General features: G+C 43.1%; 1 protein-coding gene across 1 annotated transcript; it reads right to left on the reverse strand.

The window, feature by feature from the left end:
* Positions 1–1589: 1589 nt before the first annotated feature.
* LOC139335394 (extracellular matrix protein 2) lies at positions 1590–12676 on the reverse strand. The gene is made up of 9 exons (XM_070968985.1): positions 12572–12676; positions 12218–12457; positions 11860–12109; positions 11350–11465; positions 9577–9709; positions 9336–9493; positions 9058–9194; positions 2751–3077; positions 1590–1758 (listed from the first exon to the last, which is right to left on the reverse strand). Exons 1-9 carry the CDS (start codon positions 12674–12676, stop codon positions 1590–1592), a joined length of 1635 nt encoding a protein of 544 aa, XP_070825086.1.
* Between the last annotated feature and the right edge of the window lie 674 nt (positions 12677–13350).

Consider the following 13350-nt stretch of genomic DNA (forward strand, 5'->3'; position numbering starts at 1 on the left):
GTGACAGATACAAAGAGACAGAATGAGAGAACACTGAGATCTGGGAAGCCACTTTGTAAATAAGGTTGGCGGGACACCAGAGCTCCAGTGGCTTTAGTTCCCGAATGGGAAAATGACTCTGAACACAGAACTCCGTGCCTTCCTCCCTCCTCTCTTAAATCTCTTTTCCTCTCTTTTCCTCTCTTTCTTCGAGCGATGTCTTATTGGGCTCGACTAGACACGAACTACTGCTCTTCTCATCTTTCACTGATTGGCTTCATTGCTTTCCGAGAACAATTGCTGTTTTGTGTCTTACAAGTCAGCTTGTTGCTTGTCCTTTCGCTCCACTCGGCACCAACATGTTCCTTGCCTTCCTCCCTCCTGCTAACTCAAATAATGGGCTTCCCCACTCCTCTCATGCACACATGCTTGCACCCCAATCCCTGTACATATTCCTACAGTGGCTGACGTCACCTGAACATGTTTGGAGGCCCTGGCTGAGGTCCCCTCACAGTCAGACTGACTATGTTTTCTTGCAGAGCGGCTGGTGGTGGATGTTTATGTTGGAACTCATCTGGTGATAGGGAACCTGCATGATGTTTATATTTTCTCTCCTAATGGGCCCCTTAGGTTCACACTGTGTCACCAGACATTTTCTCTCAGGGACCCCCATGCTGCAGTCCCATGATCTGACTGCTTCATGATCCCCGCCAGTATCCCTGTCACATCCAAACACCCGTAATTCATCCCTCCTTACTCTGACTACAGAGTCCTCCTGCAAGCCGCAGACTACAGACATGGGTTAATCCATTTTAGTCTACATTTTCGCAAAACTATCACTTTAATGCCTCATACTGCAATGAAAAGAACAGATTAAAAACTTTTTTTTCAGCAGATCTGGATTCCACTGCATTCCTTATCATTTTACACTTCCAAGAGCATTTATATCATTTTTAGTCACATTACAGTGTAAATTACATGTTTGCTTAAAGGCACAGTATGTAATTTCTGCCGCTATTGGGGTCCCTCGATCAAAACAATGAAAACAAAAGGCATAGTTTGACGACATGTGAAGTAGCACAGGATCGCGTTTTCGTTGGCGAACAACTAAAATTGCAGATGAAAATCTATCTGATGTGACTCAAACAGAAAACATGTTCATGGATGATGTATAAAAGTTTATTCACATTACGTTTAGTCAGGTTAGCTGACTCTTCTGATGTTAGCTGTGTTTCCCCGGACCAAATTAAAAGGACCATTAGCATGAAAAGAATTAGGGATTTCTCTGGGTTTGAACATTTGAGATAATGCAAGTACATAAATCAAGAAAATATATAACACACAGTAGGTGCAGGCGTTTTTAGACATTTTATACAAGGAAATGTTATTATACCTTTAAAACATACAAAATCTTTAGTTATTTTCTAGCCAAAGACAAAATATGAAAGAAAAGGATGGTTTTGGAGATGATTAAATGGTAGTGCCAAGTAACTCAGCTAAACTACCTGATAATGCTATTTTTCTATGAGGCCCACATGATTATGCACTTGCCTATATTGTGGGTATGTATCTGTCTATGTACGTCTGTCCCTCTGTGAGGTCTGCTGGGCTTATGAGTACCTCTGCTGTGGATAGAGGACCAGTCCCTGAGCATCACTGACACAGGAGAAAGCATTTGGGGGAATCCTCTCAACCTCCAACAGATTATTTTCCAAGTGGACCGAAGCCAAGGTGGAGCCAGGATTACGAGGGTGGCACACTCCCCACTGCTTCACCAGCCTGTAAACACACCAAATATTACATTTAGACATACTACATCTGAATTCTGTATCTCAATTCTGCATCTTTGGTGCCCCCCTAACTTCTTATCTGTCACCACTGTGAGGTTCACGTTGGTAGTTTCAGGTGAAACGTCTCAACAGCTATTGAATGGATTGACATATAAAATGGTTCACACATTCACATCCCCCTTAGGATGGATTGTAATAACTTCGGTGGTTCCCAGACTTTTACTCAAACACCATCGTCATGCCATAATTTGTATATATATATATATATATATCGTCTGAAAAAGCAAAACAAATCACGTACACATCAGCCTTTGTATTTTGTGCTAATTAGCGAATATTAGCATGCTAACACACCATGTACCATTGTCACTATGAGCATGGTAGCATGCTAATATTAGCATTTAGCTCAAAGCATGGCTGTACCTAAATACAACCTCAATGAGCTGCTAGTCTGGCAGTAGACTCTTGTTGAGCTCTCTAAAAAAAGATTTCCTGCTTTCACTTCAACTTAGTAATGTCATTGATTCTTACATCATTTAAGGAAGTCTCAGGCCCCTCTATGACTTCTCTACAGCAGTGAATTGACTGACTTAGCTAAGGTTTTTGGTTGAAGTACATTTATGGATTTTGGCTGCTGACTGTGATTAAAAACACAAGGGCATGTAAATCTCAGTCATAATCGTTGCTTTGGCGACCAGTGTCTGGTACAGTCATTGTTTTGGGCTTTATGCTGATGAGGACTGTTGCTGAAAACGTCTGTTAGAATACATTTATTTTTATAAGACACTGAATGTGCCATGATATCCTTCTTTGCATCTTTGCCAAGCTCCTTAGAGTAATTTCCAAAGGGAGCTGAACTAGCAGAGCTAATGTTATTAGGGCAGGATTGGCTAACAGGCAGGGAAGCATTGAGCTTATCCTGGCATTATGACACTCTTAAAGACTCTTATAAAACTGACTTCATGGAAATTGTGATTCTACCTGATCTGGTTGTTATCCAGCCTCAACACCTGCAGGTTCTTAAACTGTCGAATGCAGTGAGGGACGTCCCCCAGACGATTGTGGTCCAATAGGAGTTCACCCAGTGAGCGGTATGTTCCGACAAAAGAGGCTCGTTCTATACTCTCATTGCTCAAAGCATTGTGGGATAGATGGAGGGACTGCAGGCCACGCCGCAGGTGACGGAACGCAAAGGCGGGGATGTGACTGATGTCATTGTGTTGGAGGCTCAGTTTGCGGAGATGGAGAGGCAGATCCATTGGGACAGAAGTGAAACGGTTGTAGGACAGGTCCAAGTTTTCTAGGGACCTGAGAAGAACAACACAGAGGAATCGTGAATCTTAGACAGATATCTACCAGAAGACCTTCAAATGAAAATCCTGCTTTTATTTGATGGATTGCCTAACCAGACATTGATGGTCCCCAGAGGATAAATCCTACTAACTTGGTGTTTCACTAACTTCTCCTCTGGCACCGCCAGCAAGTTTTCACATGAAATATCTCAACATATACTGCCTGGATTGGCACAAAGTCTGGTGCACACATTCATAGGCCCTGATTTGTAACATCTTTAGTGAGTTCCTGACTTCACTCATCTAGCACTGTAGTCAGGTCAAAATTTCTTAAATATTTAAGCTTATGAAAATACCTGCAAAACAAACAACATTCCCATGAGCCTCGGCTGTACCTTGTGTTTAGCTCTACATGAAGTGTGAACATGCTGACATGATAAACTAAGATGGTGATCATGGTAACATTATACGGCCCACTTCCTGTCTGATTCCATGGTTTTTCACTGCTGACCTCATGTTATATAGTGACTTGACTCCTGCATAGCGCTGTTGGGGAGGAAGCAGTGCAAAGTGGGAGGCTTGGCTGTGGGGGAATGATGGGGAGCAACAGGGGCCTGGGGGTACAATGTAAGAGACCATGGCATTTTGAGGGGGGATTTGTGACTGAGTGGCAGATAAGGGGCATGAAAATGTTTGGTTTGCAGGAAAGAGAATGAATAGCCACAGAGGAGGGAGGGCAGATTTCAGGGGTCTGAGGCGAAGATGTAGTACAGGGGTTCAGTGTTTTTGTTGGAATATCCCACACAGCTGTTGTGAGTTTACAGCATAGCTCACAGCAGGAGAGGAACCTCATTTCCTTTCCTTCCACCATTCATAGACCACACTGAACAGCCAATGGGCCCAGAACACTCTGAGGTGACCAGCCAGTGACCACAAAGTGAAGTGAAATGGAGACCACTGAGGAGAAAGCAAGCAAAGGGTTATGGATGTGGGAGACACTTGGACTGGCATCTGGTTGACTGATGCACAGTGCCTGAGCATTTCTGTTACTCATAAAGGTGACTTACAGTAAGGCCTCTGCATTAACTCTCCTCCCTTGAACTTTACAACTCTGAGGCAACATTAATCACTGGTGGTTTTGCAGGGTTTTGGGTCACAGGTTAGGGTTTTCACAAGATAGATGATGTGTAACAGCAAGAAGGGGTTACAATCTTTAAATCAGTCAAAACATTGGTACCTTAAGCAATTTCTGATCATTTGTCTGTATCACAGGAAAGGTCGGTTTGCATGAGTCCTCCTTCAGTTTCGTCCACTACAGACTTCAGAAAGCCTGAGGTTGGATATATGCCTCTCTGCTTAACAGAGGCATAGTAAAATATCACATTAATACGACCATAAATGTTTTATTGAAAACAAAGTTAAGACACAGGGGACTGAGCACAATGACACTATTCAGAACACACAGGCCAACACTCACTGAACACACAAAAGGCTTTTTTTCAACATATGCATATTGTGGCAGTTATGATTGCTACGAAAATGTGTTTTTCCTTAAAAATATTCTATGCATTAAGCAGGACCAGGTCAGAGCAGTTGTTTGCTGCTGATTTGTATTCTAAATCTTTGCCAGGAAGCGCAGCAGCAGGCCGCCGCTGCTTAGAGCTCCACATGGTATTAATGAGCAGAGGGACACACAATTCTCTCTTCTCAGAGCTCTCTACACTCCCACTCACTGGCACCTACACACATGCACGCACGCCAACACACACGCACCCCTGAGCACGTGCAACATGATGCGAACAAGAAGCACTCACACATACACAAACACAGACGCAGAGATGTATATACAAACACAAATGTGTGAATTTGGAAATGCAAACTCACAAATAGATACTACGCGTATTCAACCTTGTAGGCACACACACACATTCTCTTTCCAACATTAATTTATTACTTCATTTCGAGAGCATTTATAGAGTGGCACACAGCACTTGTATAACACCAAATGAGTTTGTGTGCAAAAATCAAGCAAGGAGTAATCAAGCTGATAGGCTTGGGTGGTGGGTTCTAATGGAAACCAGCACACAGAGGGGTTTGTCTCACCCTCCCACACATGCAGGTACAGAGACACATGTATACTATCACATTTACATGCAGTGGCCCACCATGCCAGCTTACGCACTTTGGCAATCTAACCAGGCAAGGAAATGTAGCCGGGCAGAGCTACAAGCAGGCTAGACAGACCAAAGACTGGGTTTTAAAATTGAATGATGGATGGATGATGGCAGGACAAGGCTTTAGCTACATCACGGCATGATGATGCAGGCTTCTGTGTGCACTGAATTTATGATGCTGATATCTGCGAGCAATTTGTCACATCTGTTGAAAACAGACCGAAGCACATTTGGATGAATTTAAGCACAAAGATCCTGCAGTGGTAGTTTATACTGTTCATGCATTGTGAGTATTTGTATGCATATTGTAGAAGTGCATGTATACTTTCTCAGATTGGAAAGGCAGCTATTCAAAATACAGTCTGGTTGTAACCAGAGAGGAAAACCTTTAAATGAATATCGAAAGATCACTTCATTTAAGTTAGAGGTTTTCACTTGACATCTGTGTGATGCTTGAGCATCTTTGGGGTGTTTTTGTGTGGTGTGTGTGTGTGTGTGTGTGTGTGTGTGTGTGTGTGTGTGTGTGTGTGTGTGTGTGTGTGTGTTTCTCCATTTATGCAAGCTTATTATGAAACCAATTTGTGCTGGTCTGAAGATGAGCGAGCTTTTGTTACACGTCCCATAAGGCTTGGACATGTCACAACAGAGCATGACAGACACATCTTGGCGTGGTGATGGCTGAACATGTGCCGACATGCAGTCAATCTGAGTCCACAGCACTAATGAAGCTACACAGTGATCCTCTCCAACGGCATCCTCTCTGTCAAAATGACACAACTAATTAAAACCAAATGGACAAAAATATCATTTGATGAGCCCAAACTGCTATGTGTTTAAACACAAAATAAAATAAGGCACCACTTCTAGGCAACTTATTACTTTATATTCCCATTCTAGTTTTTCTGGATAATCTTTAAGCAGATGACACATTTACAAGGCTATTATGTTAAACTGCAGAACACCCTGTAGTATTAGGTAATTTAAGCAGAAAGTCCAGATTGCGATCATTTTCCCAATAAAAATGTTTGATGGCTTGAAATAAAAACTGCAATTGAAAACACATTACCCATGAAACACAATTATTTTGGACTTTTGGAACAAGAGATGTTTATGAAGCTTTAATCCACGCTAGTAATTTAAAACATGCTCTGGTTGTGTAAGTAATCATGTGGAGCCGGCAGCAGTGGTGTGATCAGCGTTAAGGTTTGATCGACTGGACGAAGAGCGGGCGCGGAGGCATGTAGGACCGTTATCTGAACTGACAGGTTCATAAAGAGCCGGGAGAAGACAGTCAGCATAGGCGAGTTTGTGTCTATGTGTGTGTGTGCGCGTGTGTTTACATGAATGTGTGTGTTGATGAAAGTTGCTAGTTGAGTCCCCGAGGAAGGACCATCTAAAGTACAGAAGTATTAGGAGCAAAATGTACTTAAAGTAACGGAAGTACAAGTATTCATTATGAAGAAATGGAAAAAAGGGATATTATTTAATCATAATTCTTGATGCTTACTTTACTTATACTTACTATAATAATTAACTAAAAGTCCTCTAATCAAAATTTTATTGAGGTAAAATATACTATATACTATACTCATCACGCATACTCATGGCCCATTTCAGATTGTTATCGTGTATTATATCATTTGATTACAATCATTGAAAGATTCATGTATCACTTTAATGCTGCAGCTGGTAAAAGTTGGGTTAATTTAAACAACTTTCAGTAGCGCTGTCTAGCTAAATCTCTATTAATATTTGATAATATTTTGTATTTCTGACTAAATTTGTCAGATAAATGTAATTGAGTAAAAAGTACAATGTTTTGCTCTGAAATGTAGTAGAGTATGCTATAAAGTAACATAAAATTGAATACCTCAAGTACAAACACTGAAGCACATTACATCAGCAGTAAGTGTAAACACCCAGAGGAAAAAAAGCAGATCAACACAGATCTGGGGTGAGTTAACTATAACACAGTATATGTATAATATTAGCTTATAATAAATGCATCTAAACATACGCAAACACACCATACTGGCCATAGATGAGATATATTACCAAGGTAGATAATGAGGTGAGAAGCTGGCAGCTCCCAGGTCCAAACTACACTTCCCAGCTCCCTGTAGCCTCCAGTATCCTCCACAGTAGCCCCCAATCACTGAACCCCATCAGTAGAATAACAATGACTCCATGACATGGAACAGAGGCGCTCCACTAACCAGAACCAGCACACTGCAGTTTATTTTAACAGTCAGCAATTGACTTTTCATTCTGCTTCTCCATTTCTTTCAGTCCCTCTCTATCTTTCCACACTTCTGCTGAGCTCCATGATGAATACATTCCTCCACAGGCAGTTCAGAGTGGATTTAATAATTAAAGGTCTGCGGAATAATATATTATCCAGCTACAGGGAGGAGTCTTGGTTTTTGCCACTTGGGTCTCACTAATGACCTTTGCCCTCTGAGGTGTCATCTCCTGCTGTGTTGGTGAAGTTCAGGTCCGGTTTAATTTGTTCACACTGTTGTCTATGCGGTGCTGCAGAACACTTTTAGAAAAGAGGACCAGCTAATAAGTCGGCTGTGCCAATGGGAAGACGGCTGCTCTCACCACTAATGAGGTCGAGAGTTATATGTGAAACGAAGGCTCGGAGAGCAGCCTTGTTGAAACTCTTCTTCTTCGTCTCTGTTGCTCTTTGGATGAAGTTTTGCATTTTACTGTTTTCAGTTACAAGATAATCATAATTTCTTCAGTCAATTTTCCCCCAAAGATATTTTCTCAATTTTAATATTTCTATATCATTGTAATCATGTAATCATTAGGTCATACGGTGCAACCCAAAGGCACTTTCCTGTCGTTCTTTCTTTCTTCAGCATTCTCTTTTCCTCCGTTTTCCCTGAAGCTCCCACTGTGGTTCACAAGGATCCCAGGGAGCAAAGAAAAAACCCACTGGAATTCACTATATTTAAACAACACACACACAGACACACACACAGACACACACACACACACTCACACACACCATCACAGACACATCGAGACATACGTGCACAAACACACCCATCCAGGCACACAGTTGCCCTCCAGCTCTTCCTCACAAGTACACAGGGTCAGCTGTCATAACTTCTGTGATATGTGTGCATATGTGTGTGTGTGTGTGTGTGTGTGTGTGTGTGTGTGTGTGTGTGTGTGTGTGTGTGTGTGTGTGTGTGTGTGTGTGTGTGTGTGTGTGCGTGCGTGTGTGAGGTAACTAGAAGAAGAACATGTCTGTCTGTCTGTCATATCTGTCTGTGAATCAGTCAGAATTGTCACTGAAATGACAGACAGGATAAAGGAGCTCAAAGTGCTGATCTGGATTGTGTGTGTGTGTGTGTGTGTGTGTGTGTGTGTGTGTGTGTGTGTGTGTGTGTGTGTGTGTGTGTGTGTGTGTGTGTGTGTGTGTGTGTGTGTGTGTGTGTTGTTTATGTGCATTTCTAAGAGTGCACCAGAGCATCAGCCCCAGCTATTGATATTGTTATTTGGAATAGTAAGCTAACCTGTAATAAGATCAATCAGCTTTTGATGGAAATGTGTTAAAAATCAAAAATGAGAGTTGAAGTGCTTCAAAACAACACCAGTCTACCCTCTAGTGGCTGGTAGAGAAACTGCAAAACTTAAAAAAAAAAAAGGAAAATCCATCCATCCATCCATCCATCCAGCCAAAAAAATGGCTGGCTGGCTGGCTGGCTGGCTGGCTGGCTGGCTGGCTGGCTGGCTGGCTGGCTGGCTGGCTGGATGGATGGATGGATGGATGGATGGATGGATGGATGGATGGATGGATGGACATACTTGAGACGGGCCCAGGCACTGGTGTCGATGCCTTCATGCAGCAGGTTGTGACTCAGGTCCAGCACTGTCAGATGGACGCAGCCCCCCAGTGCCTCTTGTGTCACCTCCTCAATCAGATTCTTATTCATCTTTAGCTCCTGTATGAAAAGACAGACACAAACAGACGGGGATGTCTGATTTGGGGAATCAAGGTGGCATCGTCCTCATGTCAGTCTGGCTGTCTGAAGTGAGGAAGGAGGATTTTCCCTACAGGATTCAATTAAGCGATACCAGTGCACCTGAAGAGAGGGAGGAAGGCCCAGAGGGAGGGAACGGAAGCGGTTGTTGTCCAACTGGAGGTGCAGAAGTCTCTCTAGAGGTCTGAAGGCGAGCGGTGACACACCGGCCTCATGCAGAGTATTCTCCTCCAGCTCCAGGGACAACAGGTTCATCAAACCTTGAAGGGAACACTGAATAATATTATCATTGTTTATATACACGATGCAGTTTCTCTTCCATGTACACAGACACAAGCCCTACCTTTAAAACAGTGAGGGGTGAGTGCACTGAGCTTGTTGCTGTTCGCCTTGAGCTCCTCCAGAGATGGAGGCAGTGCCGGGATCCTGGTGAGTTGGTTGCCATCTAGGTTCAGCCTCTTGAGAAAGGTCAAGTTCTACAGGACTCACAGTAAAAACAGAAGGGTGAACGGGCCAGAGAGATAAACCATACAAAATGGATACGGCTCTCGAAATCCATAATTTTCCATCCGACTTGCCAAGCAGGACACAGAGTTCACAGAAATACACCAAATGAGAGAAAGTCAAATCTGTGCATCTCTTCCATGTCATCTATCATGCCTTATTTTTAGTAAAGCCACTCTGTGTGGCTCCTCAGTGGAAGCTGCTGCGGTTGATGTGTGTCAAGTCAAAGCAGTGGACTGAATCTTTTGCAGTATCCCTCCAGCCAGTCGATCAGTCCTCTGTCATTACTGGGATGTGAGGAGAAAACGAAGAAAAATCTTCCTCCAAAAATAATTTCCTTTTATTCTCCACATCATTGGCTGCAGCTGTTTTCCAACAGGTCTGTCCAGCCAATACTATGAGAGTATGCTGATGGTGGCGTGTAATGATTGGTCAGAGTGTGGTAGGCTGCCTGAGTGTGGTCAGGATCTGTGTTTGGCTTGTGGTCATTTAGAGGTTAGACCAGAGGTTATTCTTAGAAAAGATTAGTTAATGCAATTTTCAGTGCTCTTTTATTACTGTAATGATACAGGATGCAGCCTGCGTTTTATTTTAATTAGATGCAAAGTGACTTATAAATCTGGCTTGTAACTCACAAGCTCAGTCATTCACAGTTGGCGGGCTGCAGGTTCCTCACAAAAGGGAGTTTTTTCAGGTCAATATCAGGCCGATTCTATACATCCTGACCTAAGCCTCCTATAGGACAGGAAAAAATAGCAGCTGCAATTTAGACCTGCAAGGAGTAGACATGTCAGCATTGTCTCTTACTGGCAAAAAGAGTAATATCTGCTCCAGCTATAACTTTTGTACCACCTGCAGGCCGTGAGCTTTACTGCAGCGGTTGCTTCCTTTAGCTTCAATTTGCTGACTGTGTTCTGTCTGTTTATTATTGTGTCACTCTAACCTCAGTGGATATTTACTACTCACGTAAATGCTCAAAATACAAATCAGCCCACAGCTCTCATACCTCATATTCTAAGGGTTTGTTAATACTTTTTTCAAATATCTTTCGTATTTGTTTTCAGGCACATCAGGCAAATAATGAGCCTGCATGTTAATTGATTTTAATCAGTCAATCTTAAGACTCTTTGGTTTGTTTTCTTTTTCTCCTTTTGATAAAAAAAGTCTGGTTATGACCCTGCTCCTCTCTACAGTTCTAGAAGAGAAAGCCCTCATGATGGTGTAAAGTTCACTTTACATTTTCTAAGTGCAAAATAAGAAATAAAGAGCAGCTATACGAAACAGAAACGTTTCCAGCTGCAGCATTCAGGCTGGACTGGAAGTTCAGGTCTAGGACTGCAGGTCTGAGACAGCTAGCTCTGCAGCAGCTCTGCAGATAGATGATTAGATGATATATGTGCCCTTGTGAATTTGCATCATATGGCACTGTTTTGAAAGTCATATAGCCGTCCAATGAGCCCTAACGTAGTGGCAAGATGCAAATTAAACGTACAGAACTCAGCTTTATGGGTGTGATGTATTCGTAGATGAGCACGTTGAGACTGACAGAGCAGAGCAGGACAGCTGTGTGGGTTGGTGGCTGATAACATGCACACAGAGCAGAGTTACTCACAGACAGGGGGTTTTGGCTGAACGACTCATCGTCCAGTTTGTTCTTGCTCAGGTCCAGTGTGTCCAGGTTCGGTAGACCAGTGAAAGCTTGTGAAGCGATGACTCTGATGTCGTTCTCTTCAAAGATAAACAGCATGGAATGATATACGATTCAGTACATGTGGTGGAAGTACAACTCTAGGACGCTGTGTTAAACAAATAGAAACAGAATGTGATGATGATATGAAAGACAACATATCAAATTTTGAAGAAATTTCACTGTGTTTGAAAATGATATCCCCATTTAAAGGTTTTCCACTTTGCCTCAGTCCATCTTAAATGATACCCGAGCATTAACCCCAGTCTTCACCCTAAAATGTAATGATTTACATTATGGCGACCTGCATTTTGTCCCCATGAGGAAGGTGACTCCCTACAAGGAACGGAATACATTGTATACACACACACACACACACACACACACACACACACACACACACACACACACACACACACACACACACACACACACCTGCCATGTCCAGGTTTGTGGCCTGCAGGTTGTGAATGATTGGCAGGTGAGTCATGCCGAGGCCCCTGCAGCTGATTTCTCTGTCAGCAGTTTGACACTCGCTCAGAGGAGACTCTGTGAAGCCTGACTGTGTGTCTGTTTGATTGCTGGGGGTCTCAGTTGCCTCTTCTTCTTCTCCCTCTGCTTCTCCCTCTGCTTCTTCTTCTTCTTCCTCCTCCTCCTCTTCTTCTTCCTCCTCTTCTTCCTCTTCCTGACACAGAAAATTCAATAATAATTAGATTCACTTCACTGATTCAAATGAGTGATTTAATGAACTAAAGCAAAGCAACAAAGGCTTGATTTATACAAAATATTTAACCTCCTCTTCATCATCATCTTCATCATCATCATCATCATCATCATCATCATCATCGTCATCATCATCATCCTCATCCTCATCCTCATCCTCATCATCTTCTTCCTCCTCTTGTGCTTTCCCTTGATCCATCAGCCGCCTCTTTTCAGCGTGGAGCTCCTTGAGTACAGCCATGAGAGCGCTGGTCCTCTCCTCTCCTTTTCCACGCCTCCTCCACCCCATCAGGGGTCGCCCCAGCCCTGCCTGCAAAGATCAACACACACCAACTCAGTCACAGCGCAGAGTACGACACAAAATGTGCAACTCGACATTCACAAGGCAGAAGTGCCATACTATTCTATATGCAGTGGCCTCCACCGTAGCTGCATGTTTCCTCTTCCCCCAGGCGCCTCTCCTTCTTCTGCCGGCCTCCAGCTTCCTGAAATGAACTCCCTGATGCTCCCTCTCCTCCTCTGTTTCCATGTGGAGATGCTCATCCTCGCTTTCTTCTTCCCCAATCACAAAGCAGAGCAGAAAAAAAACCCACAATAAATAATGAAGAGGTTAGTTTTTAACTCTGCTGTAGAAGCTAAATAACTTCAAACCATTCAGGTTATTAAACATCAACCCAACATCATGCAGACAGAAACACGCAGCATTAGAGAGGCAAAAACATCCACTTACCAGCAGGGAGGGCTGCACTTGAAACATATGTATCCAACAAGGTCGCTCCTATCTCAGCTTTTGGTGGATAAACGGCTGCTGTTTCTAATGCAGGTGTGTCAGAAGAGGTTTCAAAGTATACGTCCACGTCCTGCAAAGGGTTCAGGCTTTGCCCCAGTGAAACAATGCCACACAGACAAATGAACATGACACATGTCCCTGACATCTGCATGGTTGGATGTTCACAAAGGAGTTCAAAACTTTTAGATCTTCAGGGCTGCATGAAGGATGAAGTAGATCCACAGAACGTGCAGAAAGTTACGCCAAAGGGAAGAATCAGCAAAGGTCAGCATGAGAGTTTACACGAGAGGGTAAATCTCCAGAAAAACCTTTACAAAAGCTTTTGGGGAGTGCTGTTGTTTGTCCGCCAAACGCAGTACTAAACCATATTGCACGTGCCCCCAACTCAGAGTGAATGCTGAAAGGAAGAGCTG

This window comes from Chaetodon trifascialis, chromosome 8 (assembly GCF_039877785.1).
Source record: "Chaetodon trifascialis isolate fChaTrf1 chromosome 8, fChaTrf1.hap1, whole genome shotgun sequence".
Classification (NCBI taxonomy): domain Eukaryota; kingdom Metazoa; phylum Chordata; class Actinopteri; order Chaetodontiformes; family Chaetodontidae; genus Chaetodon; species Chaetodon trifascialis.

Excerpts from the sequence above, each read along its gene's own strand:
- LOC139335394 (XM_070968985.1), bottom strand. The coding sequence starts at position 12,676 with ATGGAAACAGAGGAGGAGAGGGAGCATCAGGGAGTTCATTTCAGGAAG. Across the intron at positions 9,710-11,349 it reads TCAGCCAAAACCCCCTGTCT|AACTTGACCTTTCTCAAGAG; the intron begins GTGAGTAACTCT and ends TGAGTCCTGTAG. Across the intron at positions 9,195-9,335 it reads GCCTTCCTCCCTCTCTTCAG|GAGCTAAAGATGAATAAGAA; the intron begins GTGCACTGGTAT and ends CTTTTCATACAG.